The 27,419-nt window shown below is 41.4% G+C and overlaps 1 protein-coding gene across 3 annotated transcripts in view; it reads left to right on the top strand.

The window, feature by feature from the left end:
- The window catches only part of ARHGAP6 (Rho GTPase activating protein 6), a 524,611-nt gene that overhangs the window by 208,841 nt on the left and 288,351 nt on the right, over positions 1 to 27,419 (top strand). The window contains exon 1 of one of the 3 annotated variants that reach the window (XM_003317341.7): positions 1,954 to 26,807. The exons of the other annotated variants lie outside the window; for them this stretch is intronic. Coding sequence (XP_003317389.1) covers positions 26,760 to 26,807 — 48 coding nt within the window. The 5' untranslated portion in view covers positions 1,954 to 26,759. Of the gene's footprint in view, positions 1 to 1,953; positions 26,808 to 27,419 lie in introns of those variants that run through there. 3 annotated transcript variants of the gene reach the window in all.

Genomic DNA, 27,419 nt, shown 5'->3' with positions numbered 1-27,419 from the left:
AGGTTCCATGCAAACCCACTAATGTTTGAAATGATCCTTTAAGAAACAGCTTTTGGCCGGGTGCCCTGGCTCCCGCCTGTAATCCCAGCACTTTGGGAGGCCGAGGCGGGCGTGTCATGAGGTCAGGAGATCGAGACCATCCCGACTAACACGGTGAAACCCTGTCTCTACTAAAAATACAAAAAAAAAAAAAAAAATTAGCCGTGCGTGGTGGCAGGAGCCTATAGTCCCAGCTACTCGGGAAGCTAAGGCAGGAGAATGGCATGAACCCGGGAGGTGGAGCTTGCAGTGAGCCGAGATCGTGCCACTGCACTCCAGCCTGGGCAACAGAGCGAGACTCCATCTCAAAAAAGAAACAGCTTTTTTTGGTTTCTGGGACAGCATGAGACAAAGCCAAGGAAAGAAGATGAGAAAACAGCTGAAGTGCAAAACCACAAGAGATTTCTCAGGAAGATACATTATTAATGCATCTTAAAATGTTATCATTACCAAGACTGAGAGTTGACATGTATGTTTGCATGCTACTTTGCTTACTCTTCTTTTGGAAATACTAAACAAAACAAAAGCAAGTGGATTGATAGGCTTTTTTACGAACCTTGCTGAGCAACAATATACCTTCAGAGGGCTGGGGATATATCATGTAACTCATGTGTGGCTTAGTTTTAGAAGAGTCAAGAGAATACTATTGGTACAACCAGAAGTAATTTTAAAACAAGTCATTTACTTGAACTTCTTGGAAACAACTAAATATTTAATACCCAGAAATATTGCTTACAATGTCTTCTTTCCTCTCCCATCCACCATCCTTAAACACTATAACCAGATTTGTACCTGTTTCAAGTGCTCAAAAATCTCAAGTACAAGTTTTGCAAGGGTCCCCGTTGGAGGCCAGGGCAGGTACATGCTGAAGCTGGACAAGCCAGAAGATCTTTAACATTCTGGAGAAGGGAGTATTTAGGAACATTCCTAAGAATTTTATATATATATATGCTATATATATACTATATATATATGCTATATATATACTATATATATATATATTATGTATATATATAGTATATATGTGCTATATATATACTATATATATTATGTATATATATAGCATATATATATTATGTATATATATAGCATATATATATTATGTATATATATATAGAGAGAGAGAGCTAATTCCACATAAAACTGCAGAAAATAAATGTAATAAATCCCAAATCAAATTTTAGCTTGACCACTTCTAAGTTCTGAGTTGACAAAGTGTAGCTAATTATTTCTGGGTTTTCCAAATCTACACTAGTGTTTCCTTATTTTGAATAGGGGCTTTTAATAAATGCCTTTAATAAATGCTTTTAATAAATGCCCATGTAAAGATGCCTCTAAGTCAGTCTTTCAGCATATACTAGTGAGGAGTAGATTTGGAAAACTTGACTTTCCACAACTTTGCAAGACTGAGAAAAATTGTAGAATTCGTTTAGCTTCTGTTTGGCTTCCCTTTGCTATTTATCTTAATAACTAAGTGAGCTTTCTGCCCTTGGACAAAGCCCAGGGGACCAGTCACACAGAGAGATTCTTGTGTGCAAATGCCTGCTTCTATGAAAAAATCTCTGTAGAGTAAAATTCATTAGCTGTCATGGTATGTGAGCAGAATATTGAAGTTTTGAAGGTTGAAAAATTCAATTATTTGCTTGTTGAGAAGCATGCAATTCTTCAGAGGTATCATTCTGAATGGAAGTTTTTGTAAAAAGAACAGTAAGCATAGCATCGGTCAGAAGAGCCAGATTTCTCACTTTTGTATGATCTTAGGAAATGCAACCACTCAATGTGTTTCCGGATATTCCTCTGATTAGGTTCTGTGGATGAAACTGTTACATGGACTGTAAAACATTGTAGAAATATAAAACATGGCCTGGTGCGGTGGCTCATGCCTGTAATCCTAGCACTTTGGGAGGCTGAGGTGGGCGGATCACCTGAGGTCAGGAGTTTGACCATGAGACCAGCCTGGCCAACATGGTGAAACCCCGTCTCTACTAAAAATACAAAAAGTAGCTGGGCATGATGGTGCATGCCTGTAATCTCAGCTACTCAGGAGGCTGAGGCAGGAGAATCACTTGAACCTGGGAGGCGGAGCTTGCAGTAAGCCGAGATCGTGCCACTGCACTCCAGACTGGGCGACAGGGTGAGACTCAGTCTCAAAAAAATAAATTAAAAAAATTATTATTCTCATTTATCATGTACCTAGTCCATAATAGACATCTAATAGATATTCCTTGAATGATTTAATGAATGAATGAACAATGTGGTTACTCTGAACCCATTGATGGAATATTTAGGGTTTCAGATTGCATCCATACTAATATTATATCTCCTGCCAGAAGTCTGGGGTCAGGGGTTGATACGTAATTGTGGTTTTTCTTGTTTTCCTAATTTTTGCATGAGTTTATTTTGTTATCTGTTGATTTTCATCTTAAGTGTCAAACATAAAGGGTCATTTCAATTCAACAGACATTTATTAAACCCTTATTAAATGCCAGGGAAGACATCATCTCTACCTTCAAGGAGTTTCCAGTCTAGCAGTAATTTCAAACATGTAAAGGAGTGGTATTACAGTGGGGCAGATTGTTACCAAGGTGCTATGCATCATGGAGAAAGGGCATTGTCTTACTCTGGGGAGCAGGGGAGTGACACCTGTGCGGGGTGCAGAAGGTACTGTAGACAGAGTGAGCAGCAAAAGCAAAGCTGAAAGTATAGATGAGTGGGGGTTGTGAGTCTCCAGAATGTTGTTCTTCAGAACTGTTACTTGTATTGCTAGATTCGCTTTCATATAAACCCTCTTTCAACTTGAGGAACCACGTTTGAATATTTATCATCAGTTGTAACTAAGGTTTTACTTCTTGAACTGTAATGCTTGAGTGGACTGATTGTTCTGTGAAAGCAATTAGAAAATCAAGTCAGATGGCACCAGAAAGCAGCACTGTGAACTCAAGGGGTACAGAAAATGTACTCTGGCTTTGTTGCTATGGTAACAAGTGGTTCTCCTGCGTTTTAGTTCCATTATAGGCCATGGTGATAACAGTTTCTCTTTGGGTAATTATGAAAAATAAAAGAGAGAGAAAGAAAAGCCACATCTTGGTGTTTGCCCCTGCGTCTAACAGCTGCATTTTATTCCTGCAACCGTTAAGGGTATTGGAATGAATTCTCGTAAGGGGCAGCTATTGTGATAACTCTTCCCTGAGGATCCATGTGACATTGGCTTTATGAACACTTTCAATGTGTGCAGGTTACAGGGAGGCTAAGCATCCCTGGGCAAGCTATGCTGCACAGCCAGATCCACGAATGGGAATGCTGGGGTCTCTCACCTGCACTCATATTAACAGCCCTCTTGGTAATTCTCCAGCAAGATGCCATCCTTTGGACCAGTGGTTTGCAACGGAGGTCAGTGGTGGGGAAATGGGGGAGGATTTTGCCACCCAGGGGACATTTGATAATGCCTGGAGACATTTTGGTTGTCACAACAATGGAGGGAGGTGTGCAAATGACATTTAGTGGACAGAGGCCCAGGGTACTGCTAAATGTTCTTCAATGCACAAGACAGCTAGCACCACATGGAGTTATCTGCCCACACCGGTTCATAGTGCTGAAGATTAGAAACCCTGCTTTGGACCATGATTTTCATCTTTTGGAATGGCTGGCATTCAGGAAGTACTAGCAGAACCAGTGTATGAATCTGATGCTGTAAAATGGATTTCTTCGGGGTGAGTTTTCTGTGACTTCTTAGAGGATGTCGGAGATGTTCGGCCTTGGAAGAACGTGCATTACAAAGGGCAGGCTCACCAGAGCCTTGCAGTGAAGGGCTCATCTCACACTAGCATGACTCAGAAGCCCAGCAGGCTCAGGTGCTCAGTTCCAGAAAAACATTTCTCTTCTCCTGATATTGTATTACTTGTTTAGAATTTCACGTAGGTAGCTGAGCACGTTGAAATGACACGTTTGTTGTATTTAGTTTGAACACCATATGTTGACAGGGCTGCAAGCCCAACAAGCTGTTTTTTTATAGGATTTCAGCTATCACCCTTTCATCAACCTGGGATCAAACATACAATAGATAGCAAAAGAACACACACACACACACACACACACACACACACACACACACACACACACACACATTATTTGTTCTACAAAGGGGATTTCAAGCATAAATCACTTATCACGCTCTATGCAAATATCAACGACCTGTCAGGTTACTTCTTATTTTTCTGGGAAGCTCTCCCTTAAAGGAGCAAGAACAAACTGCCTTGTTGTTGGTATCTAGGGGCTGTTCTGGTGACAACTGTGAGTGTCCATAGTCGTGGAATGTGCCCACTCATCAGCCATTTCTGTCAGGGTGAATACCTCACCTGTCACAGGGAAAGGATATCATACCTGTGTGTCTTAGAGTGTTCCCCAGCAGCATCGTGGAGCTTCACAGCCTGACATTTTTCTTCCTAGCCAAGATGTTTCTGACATGTCAGTCCACGTATGTTTACTCCCAGTTTTGCCTAAGGCACCTATGATCACTGATGCCAGTCAGCTACAAATCATCCAGGAATCCTTCCAAATCCCTGGACCTTGATGCATCCATCTACTAAGGCTTTGTTAGCACATCTCCAGCAGTGTGCCAGCCCCTATGCTGAAGGATGCAGATCTAAAAATCAGGAAGTTGTGGCTCATGCTTTCAGGGGAACTTGGTAAGGGAAAGAAGGCACATGTAGAAAATAAATGATGACTTTTAATCCAAGAGAAGGCATGTACAGGGGCAGCGTAGCCCAAAGAGGTAGGGGTGCATTGGCCTGTGGGTATAGAGGAGGCTCCACTAGTGGAGGTGTGACTTTAGAGCTCGAGCCTAGAAGCCTAGTGAGAATGTGCCCAGGCAGGAGAGAAAAGCTGGGATGCATGCCTGGGAGCACAAACCAATGTGAGGTCTTCCAGGGACTCCCAAACAACACACAATGGCTGCCTGGATGTCAGATTTCTGTTGCTAATCAGATGTAATTGAACTGGCACTTGAGAAAGACAGTTTTGGCAGTGGAGAGTAAGCTATATGGATTGGGGCTTGCGAAGGTGGGGATGGCAGGCCAAAGCCAGGGAGACCAATGAATAAACCATTGGTGGTGAGGACACAAAGGAAATAAAACGTATAGATTCAAGAGAGAATTCTGACATGGGGCCCACTAGCCTTGGTGGCTTGTTGGGTTAGGGGCCAAAGGTGGTGTCTCAGCTGGCAGTGACAAAGGAAGGCTAGTGAAGAATACGCTTCTCATAGCTTTCACAACATCTTGTTCCCAGCTGCCCCAGAGAAGTATAGAAACCAAGTCAACAAAACTTACTCCCAGCCTCCCGCACCAAACTATATTGCTGCATATAAAACCCTGGAGGCATCACTGGCCCCTGGCTTAGAAAATTGGATGAAGGTGAGACATTTCAATGAAACATACTTTATGGTAGGAGAGAAGTGTGGATAATGTTTGGTATTTCACATGATAAATTTGAGATGCCTGTGGAATGTACATGCAGGGATGTCCAGGGAGCTTTTTGGTAGGAGCTCAGAGAAAGAGCTAAGATGAACGCACTCATTTGGGAGGAATTAAAGACTAGGCCAGTGGTTCCCAGCCCTGAGTGCATCATCTATGGGGCCTTTCAGAATCCCAATGTCCAGGCCCACCCCCAGACCAATTATATCACAACTATACAGCAGCATATTTTAAGAGATGGAGGAATAGTTCCCAGAAATCGTGCTGGTTCTCTGTGAGAGAAGAGGTAACTTTAAGTGGTGCCAGTTCATGCAGGGGCTTGAGAAAAGAAGTGGAGTGAGTACAGGCTAAAAGCTGCAAGTCCTGGAAGAGGAAGGAATGCAATGGACTGATGGCCAACCAGTGCTCTGAACCCCATCTGGGATAAGAATTGTGGATCTGTGTCTAGTCTGCATATTTGTGCACTCATTTTGCCCCAGTGTACCTACCATCCAACTTGAGGAAGGAGGGTATGGTGGTATGGTCTGAGACAACGGAAGGGCAAGAAGGGTTTCTGCAGCTGACTTTGGAATCCAGGCTGGATAAGGAAGGCACAAAAGTCAAGAGGGACTGATGATCCAGAAGAAAATCAAGTAAGGAGGAAGGATTGGAGGCTGTGCTCAAAGACTGGAATATTTGAGGTTAAGATTTCCAAGTGGTACAATTATAGTGGATGCATGACAGAGAGTGGCTGAATATGCTTTGAGGCGAAAGCTGTTCCAATTGAGGTGGAAAGCATAAGTGTGGAGAAGTATTTGTTTAGTCTTCTTGTACTCCTTTGTTCTAGAAGTCTGCCTTGGTTATTCCCAATTTCCTTAACATAAAGGCTGTCCAATGGTGACTGCAAGTGTTTTAGCACAGCTGTCTTCTATAGAACGGGTTATTATTATATCTGTTATTTTAAAACACCCACCCTTGCATCACTAAATATACATGTCAACCAAATTCTTTATATTAATTGACAATTATTTATGAAAATTGCAATGCCTTAAGTGAAAAATTTGTGGAGCCAGCATCCCTTAGAAACACCTTTCTTGCTAGAACCATGTGTTCTTGCTTTGTGACTGTTTGCATGTTTTATTGCTAAGTCTGTAGATAACATTCTTTCTTGAAGATTATTAATTATGTATACAAGTACCCCTGTGTAAAAGTATTCACTTGGAAGAGACCCAGGAAACTAAGGCAGGGGCCAGCAAACTGTTCCTGTAAAAAGCCGAGAGTAAATATTTTCAGCTTTGCAGACTAGACAATCTCTGACACAACTACTCAACTCTGCTTTTGTAACCTTAAAGCAAACATACAATACATGAATGAGTTGTGGCTGTGTTCCAATAAAACTTTATTTACAAAAATAGGCAGTGGGCTGGATTTGGTCTGAGAGCTGTAGTTTGTTGACCCCTGATCTAAGATAATAAAGGACTCTAGTGGATTATTTTTGTGGGAAGGTTTCCAAGTTCATATTTTAATTGATTTGACTTTTCAATTTTGGCTTTAATAAAACCATTTAAATCATAGTTTGTTATGGTGCTATAGAAATGAAGTAACTTGTAAATGATGACACATGGAAGGTTCTAACTACAGATGGGTTTGTGGAAAACTAATAGGTCATGATATTCTGATGTAGACAGTCATCAGGCTTGTCATCTTAACTTACTCCCTTGAAGACTCAAGTACCTCCTCCCTCATCTTGGAGAAAGTGCGTGTCTGACGCTACAGTGTCATTTCCTTCAACCATGTAATCCATAGGCACAAGTGAAACAGTGTAATTCAATGTTGACTAGACCAATGACGGTATTCTAAACTATTTCCTTATGGAAATTCAGTGTCTTCTGGGAAAACTAACATTAGATTGCAAATCTGTTCCTAGCATTTAGAGACTCCTCATTAATAAGCACTTTTTTTAATAGTAAAATATGGCCTGGCCAAAAAAAATCTCTGACAAGATGTGAGACTCAATGTCGTTCTTATGATTTAGAAGGTAGGCTGAAGTGAGATATACTTCCCTACAAATAAAATAGATATTCCTTAAAATGTCAATCGAAGTTATGTGGTTTCATTGTCTCTGTAAAGTATTTACATATTTGCAACTAAGGCCTATTAAATATTTATTATTAAGGTTGCCACCCTCTGAGGTGGTTTGATGTTTCAGTCAGGGCCCAGAGGTTTTTTAAATTTTTTTTCATCAGTCATTCTTTGGAATTAAATGTGTGTACGTTGGTAGGACAGAAAAGGAACGGAATGTCAGCTTTCTGCCAACAACTCTTCTGGCTACAAGAGAATTTCTCATTTTTTTTTTCTTTTCAGTGTGAGTCACATGGAGAATTTATCTGAGGAGGGCATCAAAAGAAGGAGTGAAAAGCAATTAAGGAGAAAAAACACAGTTCCTTACATCCATGTTGGTCCATATTGGAAAATGAATACTGAGTATCATGGCTGGTTATCAATTTCTTTTCTTTCTAAAGCCCAGTTACTGAATTTTTCACTTGGAACGTGCCCAGATAAGATGGAACTTATTCAGGCTCCATTCTTAAAAAAAGATACCAGAAGTCATGATCTGCCTTTCTCACTCTGGACATGGAAATTCTCATCACAGTGGTCAGTTGAGGTGATTTCAAGGAATAATACCTGAAGGGATCCTTTAATTCAGGTTGTAGAACAAAAGCCCAAACATATCATTAACAATAATTAACCTCTCAGATGTAATAAATTACTTTTAAATAAGTTAGTTTATTGAGAAATGTAATTTGAACATATATAATAACAACAGTCTGACACTAACTTCTGTACCCTCTGCTTGAAGCAACTGGGGAACTCTGACTGTGGTGTGATGGGAAGTTAACTTTACTCAACCTGTGAGACTGGGTCTTTCTTCTGAACCAACCACAGGGCATAAGGTTCATGCTGATGTGCTTTGGAATGTGCATGGCCCATCCTATCTATTGCTCCAGCTTCTGCTGGCTTTAATTCAGAGTTTCTCAACCTCAGCACTGTTGATATTTGGGCCACATGTGAGAGGCCATCCTGTGCACTGTAGGATGTTTAACAGCATCCTTGGCATCTACCCACTAGATGCCAGTAGTGCCCAACCCCTGACCCTCGTCAGGACAACCAAAATGTCCCCACACATTGCCCAATGTCCTCTGGGAGGCAGAATCACCCTGGTTGAAACCACTGCCCTAATAAGATGTTGCAAAGTTCCAGATTTGATATCATTGAACTGATATTCTAAAAAGCATTGGCTACATCTGCATGCTGCTGCCCTAGGCTTCTCTTGACATATTTGATCTCAACTTTGCATTGAGTCTTGGAGAGAAGGGGCAATGTGTGTAGGATGTCCACACATCTAGGTTTGCCTAGGATAATCCAGTTTTTGTCTATCATCTGGATGTAATTATTAAGTAGCACCACCTTGAAAAGTGACACAGTAAGAGTGAAAATTATCTGGCCCCCATGTGGTCTTGGAAAATGGGGAAGAGTTTTAAGAGTTCTTACAATGTCAGAAAACTTTTACCTTGCAGAGGTTTTTGATGCCTTCCTGTCCTATTTTAAGAGCCTGGAAATTCAACTATTTCATGCCCATATGGACCACATATTCAAGTCTTCAGCCTTAACTCTTAACAGCTTCAGTTTTTGTCCAAGTAGGCAAAGTGAGCTCAGACAACAAGGAAAAGAACAGTGCTTTTAAAAGAATGTTCTTCTCAATAAAAATAAATTCTAAAGTTCTAAGTAGGGAGTTACTGCTGAGTTTATAATGGCTTTCATATTTGCTTTTACAATCACAGTATTGCTGGGCTCAGGCTTCCTGCTTGGAAAAGTGCTTTGCAATGCTTCAGACAGAAGAGAATGATTTTAGAACAGGCTGGGCTATGAAACAAGAGAGTTGAAGAAGCCCGAAGTGGTTTGAAAGCAGTCATTCCTTTGGTGTTAAAGATAGGGGGAAAAAGATTGTTCCCCCTTATTAAATCCTGTTCACATGTAGACAAGAGTGCTTGTTAAAGCCTCAAGTTGACATTTGCATTGTGTGGTTCTCTGGTGTGTACCTTTGCTAAAATAAGTATGCAAAAGTCTCCAGGTAGTAATATGCCCTTGACCCTGTAATCCGAATCGGTCTCTCACCTGGAAATGTGAAGACAAGATGTTTGGCTAGTAATGAAGGTAAGATAATCATGTGGGACCACACCATTCAAAAGGTTGTCTCATGCTCACAAGATGAATGCTATATTTCCAGCCATCATGCCCATGTATCAGACAGAAAGAATAAGGAAGAGGGGAGCTCAAAAGGGCATCCTTGCTGAGACAGCTTCCCAAAATTACTGAAGCCCTCAACCTAACACTTGCTCTCCAATATCGATAGTTTTTTCAGCCAGGTATTTTTACCACCTCCTTCAGTATTATCTTACCAATAAATGACAGGAGAATGGATATTGGGTAGACAATTAGCAAGCTCTGGTATATAGCCCAACTTTTGCTAATGTTTAAAAGTCAAAACCACACAAATCTTCTAAACCAGTGGTCAACATTCGCTGCCTGTGGACTAAATTCAGCCCACTGACTGTTTTGGTAAATAAAGTTTTATTGGGACACAACCACACCCCTTCATTTACATATGGTCTGTGGCTGCTTTTGTGCTGTCAAACAGAATAGTTGTGACACAGACTGTATATATGACCTCCGAAGTCTAAAATGTGGTCTCTCTGGCCCTTTATAGGAAAATGTTGCCAACCTCTGTTCTAAACAGATAACTCAATGAAAAAAATGGGCAGAAGACATGAACAGACACTTTACAAAGAGGATATCCAAAGACCAATAAGCACATGAACAGGTGTTCCAACTCATTAGTCACCAGGAAATATTTTTTTTGTTTGTTTTCATTTTTGTTTTGTTTTTTTGTTTTGTTTTGTTTGAGACGGAGTCTCGCTCTGTCACCCAGGCTGGAGTGCGGTGGCACAATCTCAGCTCACTGCAAGCTCTGCCTCCCAGGTTCATGCCATTCTCCTGCCTCAGCCTCCCGAGTAGCTGAGACTGCAGGTGCCTGCCACCATGACTGGCTAATTTTTTGTATTTTTAGTAGAGATGAGGTTTCACCATGTTAGCCAGGATGGTCTCGATCTCCTGACCTCGTGATCCACCCACTTCGGCCTCCCAAAGTACTGGGATTACAGGCGTGAGCCACCGCACCTGGTAGGAAATGTTAATTTAAACCACAGTGGGATGGCACTGCTTTCCCATCAGAATGGCTATAATCAAGAAATAAAGAGGGAACTGACAATATCAAGTATTGCATTAATACGGGACAACTGGAACTCTTGTACATTGCTGGTGGCACTGTGGGTTGGTATAAAGACTTTGAGAAGCTGTTGGGCAGTGTCTACTAAAGTAGAACATATGTCCCCCTCTGTGATGGAGCCATTCCACTCTCAGGTATATGCCCAACAGAAATGCCTACGTATATTCACCAAAAGGGATGGACCAGAATGTTCACGTTGGCACTATTTATTAATAATCCAAAGTTGGTAACAACCAAAATGTCTATCAACAATAGAAAAGGGAAAACTGTGTTTTATTCATACGATGGAATACTTTTAGCGATGAAGAGGAGTCTCACTACCTGCTACAACATATAATATTGACAAGAGAAACCAGACAAAAAAGACTGATTCTGTGGCCTTAAAGTTCAGAAACAGGCAAACAGATCAATGGTGTTTGAAGTCAGAATATGGTTCCTTTTAGGGGTAGAGATCAGGAGAGGACTCTTCATGATTTGGGTGGTCGTTATACAGGGGGTTCACTTTGGCAAAATGCAGAGTTGTACACTTATGAGTTCAGAATTTTTCTCCTTATATGTTGTATTTCAATAAAGAGTTTCAAAATCAAAAAAAAAGAATGCACATCTCTTTAATGATAGAAATGTATCAGCATTGCTCTCCGCCAGTTTTCTATTGAAAATGATGCCTATGACATGTCCCTCATGAAACAACCACATGAACCTACATAATTAGCCCTGGCCCTTTGGATTCTAGTCTTATTCACAAATGGAATAAATTTTCTGATTGCAGATTTTTGCATTTGACTACGTCTACCCTGACAGTGTGACTGACTAGGTGGTCTCAGCTCCACACACCCCATGGCAAAAATAAAAAGGTTGTGTCTAAACTGCAGTGGATTAACCCACTGAGCAGACTGCGTGCCCCTGGGCTTTCTTGCCAAAGGAGAGAGCAAAGGATGCAAAGAAGCTGAATGTGGAATTTATGGACCCTAAGAAGGCAATTTGGAAGGATTTTTTCCCCCGTTTCTGTTTAGTCTTAACTTGGTGAAATTGTAAAGAAGTGCTGGAGACTGGGGGAGCTGTTTGTATGCAAAGTGTTGTCTGCCTCAGTTGTGCTCCTGAATTTTGACTGGCTGCCCAGTCTTATGTGGGAAGCTGAATAAAATGTGTATACTTCTAAAAAAAATCAATTTTAGATTTTACAAAAGGAGTCAAATATTATTACTCCCAAAGGAAGAATTGAGGCAGTTTTTTTTTTTTTTTAAGAAGAGGGTCAGAAGAAACAGCCAGGTCTTTTTTAAAAATCACCCAAATTTTTTGGCTGACATATTCAGTTAAATTTGTCCCCTCTCATTGATGCCGGTGGGGAGTTATAAAGGAAAGAAAAATATTAAATGCTAAAAATGAATAGAAGGGATGTAATAATCCAAGAATTAGGGCAATTGATGACAATTTTTTAAAGACACTGCTGTAAATGAAATTTAAATAACTGTAAAGCTAGATATTCAATCCAATAGTTATATACATAAGATGTACTAGTTATTGTTTCATAATTATCCAAAATCTTTCATTTAAAAATATCATTTTATGTTTCTTAGACTGTATATGTGTATATGTTACGTATATGTGTGTATATATATTTCAAATACATATGTGTAGAAATTCATGAGATTTTTTTTTAAGTTACCATCCTCCAAAGGAAAAAAAAAAACCTGGCAAGTGATGAGAAGGAATTGGAGCTGTGTACAAGAATCTTAGAAGATTTAGGTGATCTCGATGCAGCCTCCCAGGTCTCGTGTAGCACCTAAAAGGATCATTTTTTAAAAAGAAATCCAAATATTAGTTTAGGAGAAAACACAGAAAATCTCATGACTCTCGATTTTGTGAAAATTAAAATCTGACAGTAGAAGGCAAAGTGGCATGGCCCCTGTGCTTGGGTTACCGCTGCTTCCCAAGGGGCTCCTTAGGGAAATAACTTCCCTGTTCCTTCTCTTTTTTACTTGGCAGTCCCAGGAGGACAGTTGAGTTGGGGGACTAGGGGCATTGGAACAAGTGTGTCCTTGCCAGGCTCCTGTGGTTGGCTGCTAATTGGGCTTCTCACTTTGTGAACCAAAACGTTTGGAGAGTCTTGTCTTAGGAAAAGCAAATTATTCTGCCCCGTGATGTCCCTTCAGTGTGGAAACATCAAGGAGATAGGTCTCACTGATAACAGAGTTGATCAGGGGAGAGTATGCAAAGACAAGACCCAATTATCAAAGCACAGCCTTTTTAAAGGGTTTTGAGTAGATTGCACTTGTTTTGGTGAGAAACCAAATTAGAGAGTTCTGCCTCCTAAACTCTACATAGACTAATGTGTTGTTGGGAATCACCCCTGCTCTGGGAGTCGCATTTACCTCTTGGTCATACTGAATTCCTTCGTAGGAGGGCCTTTGATATATTTATTCTGTAACCAAAAATGGCAGCCCTGAGATTGGAGAGCATCCCTTTGATTTCCTGTGGACTGTCCTTTTCTGGAGATATGGTTTATTCTTTCCTAAGGGTCGGAATTATGATTCTGAAAAGTTTTGCTTTTGAAATACTACATCACAGTGTCCTAATGAGAATGGTGAGCCATCTGCAGCATTCAGCACTTGGGCATGGCAGTCAAATCTGGGCCCGATGAATGATTATGTTATATAAATCACCAGGTTCCTCCAGGCAGCAGTCATTGCCATTGTAATTGATTCCTGATGAGACTGTTTCTTGATTTGCTGGTGCTGTAACCACTGATGCTGATTGTTCTCATCTCCTGAAATTGTATTTAGTAACAGCATTCAACAAATATTACTCAAGTGGTTATTGTATATGGGACCAGGCTCTGGGGGTAAAAAATGAGTATGACAGCCCTGTCTTTGAGGAGACAAGTGTTTCAGGAGGAAACAGACAAGATGAGCATCCTAACAGAGGTACGAACAGGAAGCTAGCAAAGCTCCTATTGGAGGGTGGTGAGGTGAATCGGGGAATGTCCCTCCAGAAAATCCAGAGAGGCTAATGGGAGTTACACAGGCAAAGGAGAAATGGAAGGGAGGTGACAGAGGAAGAAGAGTATTATAGGTGGAGGGAAATTTCTCCTTGAAAACAAAGGAATCACATTCAATGTGTGACCTAGAATTTCAGTGGGCGTCTCCTCTGGCAAGAAATTGAGTAGAAGGATGGCTGCATTTTGGAATGTTCAAAGTGTGGAGAGGATGCTATGTGTACTGTAGTAAGTGCAAAACAATGGGTTGGATTTTTAAAAATTTTATGTACACACATATTTATCTCTATAGTATGACGTGACATAGAAGTTACAGCCTGTTGAAAAGTTTATGCCATAAAAATAACAATTCGAGTTCACTTCCTGTGAGTGGCCTAGGGTTTTTAAGACAAGGAAGAATAATAGGATGTCAAGGGCCAAATATAGACATGGATGTTTTAGAATCCTTTGCTTTTCTGATCTCAGAGCACGTGGCATTTGGTGTAATTGAATCCAGGACAGATGGGTGCAAGCCCCATTCAACTTTGGAGGGAAACCAGTTAACAAGCATGTGTCCAAATGTAGGATTAAACTTGCAAGGCAAGCGAGTGGCTTCCAATAACACTTAGGAAACACTAATTAGTGAGAGGGAAATACTTTGTCAAATGGTTTGAGAATAGTAAATACAAATGCAACAAGGGAACATTGTTTTTAGTTACAATTTATATTGTTCTAGAAGAAATGGGGCTGCAGGTGCTTTCTACAGACAAAATGAATCCCAAATACATTTACCTAAGGCTTCTAGAAATAATACAAATGTGTCTTTAAAAGCTCAGATACATAAAGCAGTAGCATCCAATTTGGAAGTCCTCTTGATCTAAGCAGTCTGGTTTCTCTTTGGTAAGTTGCCTGTTTCCAGACTATAAATGAAACAAAATAATCACTATGTTAATAGAGATGAATATATGGAAGATAATTTTTTTCTTTTGGGCTTATAGAACTCCAGGAGGGAAAAGATGAAAGCCAAAAGTAGAAAAAGATTCAAAGGAAACAAATTGCAATTTTAGTTTTCTAAATCAGGGGTGGGTGAACATTTTCTGCAAAAGGCCAGATATTTTAGGTTTAGTGAACATGCAGTTGGTCTCTGGCAACTGCTCACCTCTGCTGGTGTAGTGAGAAAGCAGTCATAGACAAGTAAGTAAACGAATGGGTGTGACTATGTTCCAAGAAGACTTTATTTATGGATGTTGAAATTTGTATTTCATGTAATTTTCATTTCATAAAATGTTATTCTTTTAATTTTTTCCAACCACTTAAAAATGTAAAAACAATTTTACTCACCCTGTGCTAGATCTGAGACAATTATCTCCCCACAGGTTTGTTCTGTTAGAAAGTCCTTGGTTGAAAAGCAACATGCTTTCCTTTTAAAGTTTTCATAAATTTATTAAATAATGATGTTTTCCCCCACTGGTGTTTTCCTAGGTTTTTCTAGAATGCTCTGTGCTCTCATAACACTTTCTAACATCTGTTGTCATCATGCATTTATTAAGCACTCACCATGAACTGAAATGCTGGGGACAGACGTCAGAGGAAAAGAAAATATTAGCAATAGAAAGTGGTACAGAAGCTCCTCTATTTATGGAATTTCAACTCGTGCACTTTCAGAGATACAAACAAAACCATACTCTGGAGCAAAGCCCTCTGGCTCTCTCTTCACCACCAAAATATGCGTCAAGAGGTTCTGGGAGCTCTTTTAGTTTCTGCCCTTTTTAAAAAGAATTTCTCATTTTTCAGTCTATGGAATATTTGCTGTGTTTCTGCTAGGTGTTGAGGAATTTTGCCAGGAACCCCATCTTATGTGATAACCTCAGAGGACTTGAAAGAAGAAAGTGCTAGTAAGAAGTAGTAGAAGTAAAGGCAAGATAGAAACAATTTCTTTTTAATTGAAATAGGTCAGAAAAATTGTTGTAAGCCCTTTGGCAGGAAGAATGATTTTGAGGACAAAGATCCCATCATACAACCTGAGAGAAGCTCTGTACTTGTGTAATAATAGCAAACATTGATACAGAGCTTCTATGTGCCTGGCTGTGTTTTAAGTGATTACACAATCACATGAGTGTGCATGTACACTAATTTAATCACCACCAAAAAAGTGTTAATCAACTAATGAGCTCACGAAATGATTGATGAAACAGTGAAATTTGAACGTGGCTCCGGAATTAGCATCGTAGGCCTATTTGTGTTAATTTAAGAGAAGGAAACAAATCTGGTAAGTGTACCCAGTCATGGATGGTTCCATGGGTTTGCAGCTTTTGGCATCTGCCCAACCTTAAAGTAAGAGGCAGAACAGCAATGCTATTTTGGGGTAATATTACGGATGCTAAAGCTGTTGAGGAATTCCCTGTGGTGCTTGTGGGCAGATTACCCATTTCAGAAGATTTTCAGTGTATGAAATGAAACAGATCGAATGTAGGCAAAGATGTCAGTCAAAGCATTTATCAGTAAGGAGGAGCACGAAAAGATCGACTCATACCTCACCCAGGTGGAAATCTGGAGGTTGCAAGCTTCTACCCTGTTCAAGACCTCTGGACGTAGGAACAAGGTCATACATAGCCTTTAGAGCTTAACATGTATTCAACCAAAAAGCACAGTGGACTCTGTCTGTGCTCTGCCCGGAATATCTCAGATCTTTTACCAGTTCTGTGTGCCTGTCCCATTCACCAGCTTCTGTGTAGTTTTGCTTCTAATGACCAACATCTGTGAGCACTCTGTGGGGTTCTGGAGCAGTTGCCCTATATTCACAAAGAGCAGGAAGTGCCTGGGAGTTTACATCACCCTGGGGGCAGGGCGTCCCACAGCCCATGACTGACTGATGTGTGTGAAAATATTAAAGTCCAAATTCTTTGGCGAAGGCGGGACAAAGTTTAGATGTAATTAATACCCCAGAGCTTCCCTCAGGACCAGACTGAGACTGGGACTTTGCTAGAAATCACACCCTTACTTGGCTTTATTCCCTTCCCTACCCTGTTGTGCTCACCCCTTACCAGTTTCTCCTGGGAACAGGTTCTTAATAAATCAATTGCACATCAGTCTTTATCTTAGTATCTGCTTCTGAGGAACTCTACCTAAAGCAACAAGCACATATATTATTAAGACAGAGAAATATCGTAAGGCTTTACCTTAAGTCAGCAATGAAATATTGAATGAAAGAATGGACTGAATGAATTGATAGAAGCCAGCTTTGCACTACTCATGTTGCAGTTAGGGAAACAGAAAAAGGATAAAATATTGAAACAGTGACTGTTACATTTTAGAGTTTGAAGGGCGTATAGTGAGACTGCCCACATAGTGCAGCCTCTCTGGCTGATGGTAATCTAGGTTCAGCTTACATATGGCCAGGGAAGAAGATACTACCACCTCCTGGGACTGTTGCCTTCCATCTAGATTTGTTATAAAGTCAGTCCTTCCTTCCTCTTTCCCTTTCTCCCTCCCTCCCTTTCTTCCTTCCTTATTTCCTTCCTTCTACTTTATGGAGGTAAAATTCACATGCCATACAAGTCATTCATTTAAAGTGAACAATTCCTTGGTCTTTAACATATTCAAAGTTGGGTAACCACTATTAACATAAATTTCAGAACATTTTCATCACCCTGTAAAGAAACACTGTACCCTTTAGCTATCCCCCCCTCAACTCCTCAACCCCCAAGCTCTGCAGTCCTAGGCAACCCGACATCTACTCTGTGGATTTGCTTATTCTTGACATTTTGTATAAATGAAATAATATAATATGTGGTCTTTTGTGACTGACTTCTTTCAATTAGCTTACAATTTTCGAGGTTCATCTACGTTTTATCAGTATTTCATTCCTTTTAATGGCCAAGTAATCTTTCATTGTATGGATAGATCATATTTTGTTTATTCATTCATCAGTTGATGGAAATTTGGTTTGTTTGTACCTTTTGGCCATTATGAATAATTCTACCATAAACATATGTATACAAGTTTTTGTGGACATATGTTTTCATTTCTCTTGGCTATATACCTAGGAGTAGAATTGCTAAGTCAGATACAGAAAGTTCTTTCTTATATTTGGACAAAATCTGAGTCTCCTTAACTTCCACACTTGGTACTTATCCAGCTTTCTGAAGAAATATGGACAAGACTTTCTTATGTATGACATCCCCTCAAATTATTCATCATCTTTATGTCCTCCTTCAACTTTCAAAGACTGAATATCTTCTGTTCTTTCAATCATTCCACTGCAAAAATGGGACTTACAGAAATGCAAACTGATAGCTTTGAGGTTGTCATATTGTCTGTTATAATGTACAAAACAGCTTTCTTTTGTTCCAAATCTCAGACTTTCCCATCAACAACAGGGAACAAGTGGCTAAGTTTATTTTGCTAAGATAAGAGAAAACAAATTATTTTCTGGGTAAGAAGGCTTTTCGATAGACTCTGCATGGGTTTTCCCTTTGGAAAATCAAGAGGACTAATGATTTGTGTAGTTTATGTATACATTTGTCATTTCTTGACATGTTAATGTGAGAAAAAATTTTGTGCTTCTGAAAAATAAAATTGGATTGAAATCAATTATCTTAAGAGCTTTAAAAGAAATCACGTGTAGCATTCTTTTTATTCTTAGTCATGAAGACAATGGGGAGAAAACTTGACAAAACCACAGGAAAATGTAGCAAGTTACTTAGCAGGCTCTGGGTTGTGCTGAACTGGGCCAAATGTTATGGTCATTTCTTCTTCTGTAGCTATGAATGGATCTAATCCTTGCTTGTTAGTCATACACTTAGGACTATTTTCCACCTTCTTTTAACGTTAAATCCAGAGCTCAGGATGGCTTCTGACTTTGTCTCATGCTATCTGCATGACGTTGGACAAATCACCCGGACTTTATGAGTTTCAGTTTCTGCATCATACTACCACTACATCAGTGGCTTTCAAACTGTGTTGCATGGGATAACAACCAAAGAATCTCACTAAAAATGTCAATGGTGTGCTGCTGCAAGGAATTGTGCAAGTAGGCTCTGGGGAGGTCCTCAAAATCTATTTTTAAAAACCCACCCAAGTGATGCTGATGCCCATGGTCCTGAAGACCATACCTTCAAAAACACTGACTAGCCATTTCCTTCTGGTCCCTCTTCCTCTTGTTCTGTATTCCACTGAAAGGGAGAAGAAATCTTATTATCTTTCCAGGTAATATCTTTTCATCTGTGCTGTGTGCAAGGACATGAAGGAAGACAACTAAAGTTGAAATAATGAAAAAAGTCCCAGTCTGATGCTTAGATTCTGATTTATTAGAATTATTTTGACCATAACAATTTTAACCATAAAGTAGGGTTTCTTAACCTTGGTACTGTTGACATTTGGGACCAGATCATTCTTTGCCTTGTGTGTGGGAGGCTGTCCTGTGCATTGTAGGAAGTTGAGCAGCATATCTGGCCTCTACCTGCTAGATACCAGTAGCATCTCCCCCTCCCTCCAAGTTACAGCAACCAGATATGCCTCCAGATATTGTCAAATGCGCCCTAAGGGGCAAATCTGCCCCTGGCTGAGAACCACCTTCATAAGGCATGGTCCCCAAAGAAAATAATCAAGAAATTACGCTTGGAGCAGTTTTCTTCGGTTGGTTCTTACTGCACAGCAAGGCAAAGAAGGCCCTGCTAAACTGTTGGTTCTTGACCTTTATGTACCAAGCATTCCTGGGGGATCTGGAACTCCCTGGCTTATCCTCTCTATTTGCTGGATTAATGGGATACAGACAGTTTAAGTGACTTGGCAGGAGAAGGACATTCTGTTTTATTCTCCTCATTTTATTACACTCCTGACAACAAATTCTTAACATTTGCCTTATATGTTCTGCTCCCTATCATTATCACAAGATAGATTAGTTGGCGGGAGGAGGGGAGGGAAACCAATATATGCAAAATTGCTTTGAAACCTGCAGGCACCAGAGTAATGCCAGGTGTCATCATTCATCCTACTCCTGAGCCTCTGAAGCCAGGGGTTTCTTGAGGTTATAAAAGTGGTTTTTTTAGGGGGGTGACTAGTCAAGCACTCCAAAGAACTCCAGAGTGGTCAGTTTTGATCACACAGATGGCCAATTTTTACCCAGTCTGTTAGCCTTTTAACAACACACAGTGTTGCGTGGAGACCCACTTGTGTATGGGTCTTCAACGATGGGTGGAGACCCAGGGCTCAGCTCTACTCTTCTGCTCTGGAGAACTTTCTCTTTGTTTTCTTGGGTGGTGCAAGACCTACTTCACTGAAAGAAAATGTGTTGTTGGTGTGAGAGGTACTGCTAAGTGGAAATTATTAAAGGATGAATTCCTTATGTCTGTGAAAGATTTCTCCGCCTTGGCACTCTAGACATTTGGGACCAGAACATTCTTTGTTGTGAAGGCCGTCCTGTGCAGTGCAGGATGTTTAGCAGCATCTCTGGTCTCCACCCACTGGATGCAAGTGACACCCTTCCCCTGCAGTTGTGGCAGCCAAAGATAGCTTCAGATATTGCCAAGTTTCTCCTCAGTGGCAAAATTTCCCCTGTTGAGAATCACTGGCCTAGGAGGTGTGGATGGGACACCAGCAATCTAATGAATGGGCCTGATTTGTCAAAAAGAATCTCCACCTTGAAACATACTGGAATGGCCTGCAAAGAGATTGGGGTCAACTACCATTTACATCTCAACTCCACCATTTATTAGGTATGCAAAACAGGTTAATTAACCTCATAAATAAAATTAAGATAATCATACTTTCCTTCCCAGTTGTTCTGAGGATCCAGATGTTTGCAAAGCATCTAGTTGAGCCTGTGATGTAGGTGCTTAATGAATAGTGGAATTGTTACCATTTCAAACAATAATTCTAGCACCTGCGGTGTTGGTGTTGTCATGGGAATTCTGCAGGCTTTAGACAACTGAAACACTGTGCAACTGTGCAGAAGAAAGGAGATTATGATCAGAGGAATGAAGGCAATAGACTAACATTAGATTATGGATATAAATGAAAAATCATTTCTTAATTCCCAAATGGTTATTTGGAAAGTCGTAGCTGGAGAAATTGCGGCCTCTCCTTTTTGCCTAATGACCCTTGAATAGAACATATATATTAGAAATGTCTCTTTTTAGGCACTTTTTAAGGACACCCTCCCTGGCTCTGTGGCATGGAGTAGAAATTCTTCAGTGAAAATATCAAAACGGTAAAAACAAGATAAACCAATAATACCAAATAGAACCTACTGTAATGGTCATTTATTTCCTCACCCTTCCTCACTTGTTTTCTTTCCCTGAATTCTCGGATTATCATATTCTCGACTCCAGTTGATGCATAACTTTATGATATTCTTTGTACTAGGGTTTGAGGCCAAAGACAATGGTACTATGCTGTGCCAGGATGTTCTCCTCTCTCTTCTCCATCTCTCCTATGTGACTGCAGCTCCAGCTGCAGGAATTCCTCCTTCACTGGTCTTCAGCCCAGCTGTCTTCAGGCTGGGGGTTGTCTCCCTAAACTTACCTGGAAAAAGGAATGAGAACCTTCATTCTTCCTTAGATTTCTTCTATCTCCATATCCCTGGAAGGATTAAGAGGGTGGGAAGAAATTATGGCTATAGAGTAAAATGATAATTCCTGAAATGGCATATATGTTTACAGTTGTCAGGCTGAGATTTTACCCCCACTTTGCTGAAATTCTGCCTAATGAGATGTCCTCCCTCAAAAGCACATTCAGTGTATCCATTGCTCCTGTCTGTGCGTGTGGGTGAAGTCGGCCTTATCACTGCCAATGCCAGGGCCTTAGCAGGGCTGGTAGGTCCTTCACTTATAGGAGACACATGATTTCAGCCAAGGAGGGCCTTAAGCTGCTACTCCAGCTCTCCTTTCTGATCCTGGAGTTTGATTTCCTTAATTTCATCTTTGTAGCCCCATGAAAAAGTCTTAAAAAAGAGACAACTCTAAACTGTGTTCAGTCTTCATATAAACTGTGTTCAGTCTGTTTATACAATAGTGTAAATAAAGATTCTAATTAATACAGTTTGGAAAACTGTTAGGCATTGTCTAGTAAAGTTGAAGATATGCATGCCTATGACCCAGCAATTATATTCCTGGGTTTGGACCCTATAAAAATGCATGCACATATGCACAAGGAGATATGTATAATGATGTTCAAGCAGTGTGGTTTTCAGTGGTCCAAGATTGAAAAGGACATAAATGTCCATCAACAGTTACAAAGATAAATAGTAATAAACACATATAATGGAGTACTAGACAGCAATTGGAATGAACAAACAACAGCTACATACAGCAAACATGGATGAACCTCAGAAACGGAATGATGAGCAAAAGAAGTCAGCTATAATAAAAACATACTTATGAATCTGTTTACATAAAGTTAGGAAACAGGCAACACTAAGCTCTAATATTTATGGATGCCTGACTTCCTAAAAGGCAGTGGATTTCAACCAGGGGTGATTATGCCTTTCCCCACTCCCTGGGGGACATCTGCAATATCTAGAGTCATCTTTGGTTGCCACAATTGGCGTAGGGGGAATAATACTGGCATGTAGTGGGTAGAGGCTGGGGATGATGCAAAACATTCTGCAATGTCCAGCCTCTACCATAAAGAATGATTGGTTCCCAAATGTCAAGAGTGCTGGGGTTGAGAAACCCTGCTGTAAAAGGGAAGTGAAGAAGTGAAGTCATGGCAGTGTCTACCACTGGGATGGAGGAGGGAAATACAGCCAAGGGACATGGGGGTCTAGGGTACTAGCAATATTTTAAATTTTGACCTCAGTGAAGGTTAGACAGGTGAATGTTTTGTAACAATTCATTAAGCTGCACATTATATGCTATTGATTTTTCCATTTCAAAATGTTAAAAATACTCCAGGGGCTAGATTAACAGGACAATAAGATGGCATAGTGTGGGCACTGGGTTTGGGGGAGGGGGTTCCCCATCTAAGAGGGTCTCATAGTAACTCTGTTAACAATGGTGGGGCTGGGCCTTCAAGAAGGGCCTGTCCTGCCATCTGAAGTGATTTTTAGTACTCAGATGGGCCCTCAGCTCTTCCTACACTCTGAAGTTGAATTTGCTTCCACAGATTTGGGTAAAGTTTTTCTGAAAAGAGTAATCACCCTTGCATTGGCATTAACTGTGGAAAATTTTAACTCAGCCTATAGGCAGGCAGAATAAATGCAAACAAGTATTTTAATTTAAATGCTCTGGCAGAAAGGGCAGCATTCAGTTCTGGAAATGCTGTAATGTTTAGGGACAGGAAGACATGGAAATTCCACAGTTAGCAGGGCACGTTTTCTCTTAAAGGTGATGCTAGTAGAGTAACTCATACAGATTATTTTTAAGTCCTCTCTGGGGTGAATGATAAACATCAGATAAATTTATTATTTTTTAAAAAAGAAAAACAAACAAAAAAGAACATTAGCCTAGCAGGCTCTTAACCAACAAATTGGATGAACTTCAGCCTCCTCTGAAGTGAGGTTTTATGTGCTTCTTGCTGCCTTTTTATCTCTCTCCATTACCCCAAAGGATCAAATGTACATTTTAAAACCACATGCCATGTCAATATACAGTTTAGTTGACCTAGAACAATACCTGTGCATAGTATGCACTTAAAAATATTTATAAAGTGTGGAATGATAGACAATGGACACTCAGAAGGGCAGTGGGGTGGATGATGGTGAATTACTTAATGGGCACAATGTACATTCTTCTGGTGATGGATACCCTAAAAGCCCTGACTTCATCACTACACAATCTATCCATGTAATGAAATTACACTGTTACCCCATACATTTATACAAATTAAAATTTAAAATTTAAAATAATATTTGTTGAATAATGACCAAGTGAACAAATAACATGGGAAGGATACTTGGAAGTAGAGATATGCAAATAAGAAATTTTGATTAGAGTGGTGTTTTAAATATACCCTGAAATATATTTAAATGAAATAATGAATAATGTGTGAAATTCAAATTGTTTAAGATTGAACAGACTTCTTAGAGTTCTGCATGATCTTCTAGATCCTTTCTGGAGCTTTGAGCCTTACACAATTGGACTAAGAATTGAAGGAGGTGGATGATTCATTCCAAGGTGATTTAAGAGTCTTGCAGCATGAACTGATCATTTCTTTAGGTGCTTTGCCCAATCTCACAAACTCTTCAAACACAGAGAAAAAACAATCCTATTGCACTTGAACATTTTACTCCAACTTAGCTATGACACTTTAGCAATAAATAATGCTAGAAGGCAGAAGTCATTCCTAAAATGTAAGTACACAGTGTGGGGCTGATGGAGTATTTTTGGCTTACAAGAATGTCATTTAGTGACTTACTACATTTTTGAAAGAAAGAATACAAACAAAATCCAGGATGACCCAGTTTTAAGAGGTGACTTACTCAGGGGTAATGATCAAAAGGCTATGGTTAAGGTTTTAAGACCCAGGGATCCACCTTGTGTTGTTTAAATATATTAATAATTAAATAGTATTTGTAGGGAAAGGGATTTTTAGCTTCAGGGGCTTAAAGGCAAGCGTGATAGAAGAAAAAGTCCTAAGGCTGGAGTGTTCACCTTTATGAATAGACCACAGTGAAGTGAAAGTCCCTAAACTGGGGCTTGTCCAGGCCATTGAATTACATCTGTACACACATGCCCCCATCAGGCTGCCCTGGCTGCAATTCTCTGAAAGATGCCAGATGGTGAAGCTCAAGCTGGTTCTCTGTCTTATTCTGAGGATCTTTGATGACTTTGCTCTAAAGGTTGCTTTTAGCAGCAGAACAGAGTGAGAGTAAAGAGGGAACTTTAGTGTGTCATTTTTCGAGCTCTGCCTGGACATGTCACAGAGCAAGGAAGGCCTCCAAGGTCAATGGGCATGCTCATTTCTCCTACAAAGCAGAAGAAAGGAGACTTGGGTAGATCAGGCTGTGGGAGAATGAAAGACTTGGGCAAATAGTTCAATTGACTTTCTCATAAGACAGGCAACACTGTTTGGAAGTTCCTGGGTTTGGCAAGGGATTGATTTTAAATTTATTTTTATTTTTATTTTTTATTTTTGCAGTATAAAATACATGTAGTGAAGGGTGTAAATTACACTAGTCTGAACTGTACTGCACAGTGAATGTTTACATATGGGTGTACTCTAGTAGCTGCCATACAGATCAAGATATAGATCATTTCCAGCACCCTAGAAGGTTCCCTTGTACCACCTTCCTAGTCAATACCACCTTCCCACTTTGGTAACCACTGTTATGACACCTATTACCATGGATTCCATTTGACTATTGCACTTAAATATTTGAATTTCAGTTGCAGAATAAATAAGTGAAATCTTACAGTATGTACACTTGTGTCTGATTTCTTTCTCCCAACATAATGTCTGTGAGATTAATCCATTTGTTCTGTGCATCAGTAGCATTTTCCTTTTTATTGCTGAATAGTATTCCATCATGTGCACAGACTACAGTTGGTTTGTCATGCATCAGTTGGTGTACATTTGGATCGCTTTTATTTGGGGCAATTATGCCTCAACACAGTATGAGCATTCTGGTATATGATGAGATTATTGTACTCTGTATATCTAGGGGTGGAATTTGCTGGATTGGAAGGTAGGCCTGTGATTGACTTTAGCAAATATAACGATACAGTTTTCCAGGTGGATAAACTGTCATGGGACTATCTAATGGTAGATTCCTCAGGCCACTTGCACCCCTGGCTTCACATTCCCACTGCTAATTATAATTATGCTGCGATTGTTTTAAAATATTACATGCCAGTGGATGGTTCATTCAACTAAATTGTAAGGGCTGAAATTCAGGGGCCACATCCAACTTTCCTCCCCTCTCCTCCCCTCTCCTCTTACACAGAGCAAGTGGAGAGTCATTCAGCCGGTTCAGTACAGTGGGACCCTGACAAACTGGCACAAGCTACCCCCAAACACATCTTCCACTTTGTAGCCACCCCTCTGGGGCTTGCATTGATTGATTCATGAGTCTGGAGTCTCTACTCTGGCCCCAGGCCTGGCCTTTGTCTGGGCTCAACTTGTGGGAGGCTGGACGTAAATTACAGAAGGACAAGGCTGTGGAGGGAACTCGCTGATCTTCTCCAAGGTGTTTTAAAGTGCAGGTTTCCATGAGGGGATTTCAGAGCAGAGGCCAGTTTTAAGGGTTATTGTGAACCTACAGAATGTGCCCTGCAAGCCCCCCTGGAACTCGGTTCACCCTAAGTGACCAGCATCCTGGGCAGCCTTGTCCCCGCAGCAGTTCTCCTGGGTAGCATGACTTGGTTCCTCTCAGTCCTGCCCTCCCCAAGGGTCCCCACAATTTGAGACTCTCACAGAAGAAGGCTTTCTAGAAAGGGAAACTCTGCCCTCCCAGGAGAAGGCTCTGAATCTCCTTCCACTGTCAGGCCCACACCTCCTTCAAAGTTAGTGAAAGTCTCTCTTTCTTGGAAACCCAAGTTCGCCTTCTCGCTGGCATTAAAGGCTTTGGCAGTCCCCGCCTCAGCAGCCGGGGTCCCACGGGTCCGGGGAGGGTGGGGTGGCAGGAGGCAGGCGTGCCGGCCAGCCTGACACCTGTCGTGGGCGCGTTCGGCCTCCGCAGCCCCCAACAGCTGTCAGCGGCGGCGGCCGCCGGAGGGACCCGCCAGGAGCGGAAGGAATTAAACGCCCGCCCATCGCATCAGACTCGGCCGCTCCCTCCTCCTCCTCCTCCTCTTCCCCCTCCCCCTTCGCTCCGCTGCCTTCTCCAGGTCCCCACCGGCTCCGCAGCGGCAGCGGGACGCTGTGCCAGGGGCGCTTTGCACAGCACTCGGCACGCACGGAGCAGGGCTCGCGCCCAGGGGCTGCCCCAGGATGGCAGTGAAGTACGGGGAACTCAGAGAGACACCGTGACCTCAGGCTGAGCCCAAGGCGCGCCACTCCTCCCGGAGGCGACATGGGGCACCCGGTGTACCGCGGCGAGAAGCCCCAGCTGCACTACGCGGTGAGTGTCCTGACGCGTGCAGAGGACACAGGGGGCGCCACTGGGCCGCTCCTGGTGGGGACTGCGAGGGGCGATGGTAGTCGGGGCTCCCCACAGGTCCACGGCTGAGGGGGTGGCGGGTGGCCGGGTACGTCACCCCGAAGTGCCACCTGCTCACTAACTCAGTGGCGCTTCCCGAAATCTTTTAGAAGGTACAGGGGAGCCCCAACCCTGAATTCAGTGTTTCTTTGCCCCAACGCTGTGGTCACTGCATCTGGGACCGGGGCTGGACTCCGCCACCGCCTCGCTGACAAAGGCTGACAAATGGGGTTCCTGGGGTTAGGCCTAGGTCGCTCATTCAGCCTTCAGTCAGATATGTTGAAAGGACGAGAATAAGACTGGACAGGAGGCAGGGCCGCTTCATGATCTCAGTGTGCGGCGAGTGGATTTGCTAAAGAAATGCTGCCGGGAGCGTTGGGGTGCAGCCGTTTCACTCCTTAGAAAGGGAGTGCATTTCCCTCCTACTTTGTGGCGGGACAGAATGTTGCACATTATCATTAATGTTGCACGCTAATACAAGAGAATACCAGGGGCTCTTCTGTCGTACCTTCCCCCTCCCTTATGGTGGCTTCT

Source organism: Pan troglodytes, chromosome X (genome assembly GCF_028858775.2).
Source record: "Pan troglodytes isolate AG18354 chromosome X, NHGRI_mPanTro3-v2.0_pri, whole genome shotgun sequence".
Taxonomy (NCBI): domain Eukaryota; kingdom Metazoa; phylum Chordata; class Mammalia; order Primates; family Hominidae; genus Pan; species Pan troglodytes.
The sequence above is the reverse complement of the archived record's forward strand: the minus strand, read 5'-3'. Positions and strand labels throughout refer to the sequence as shown.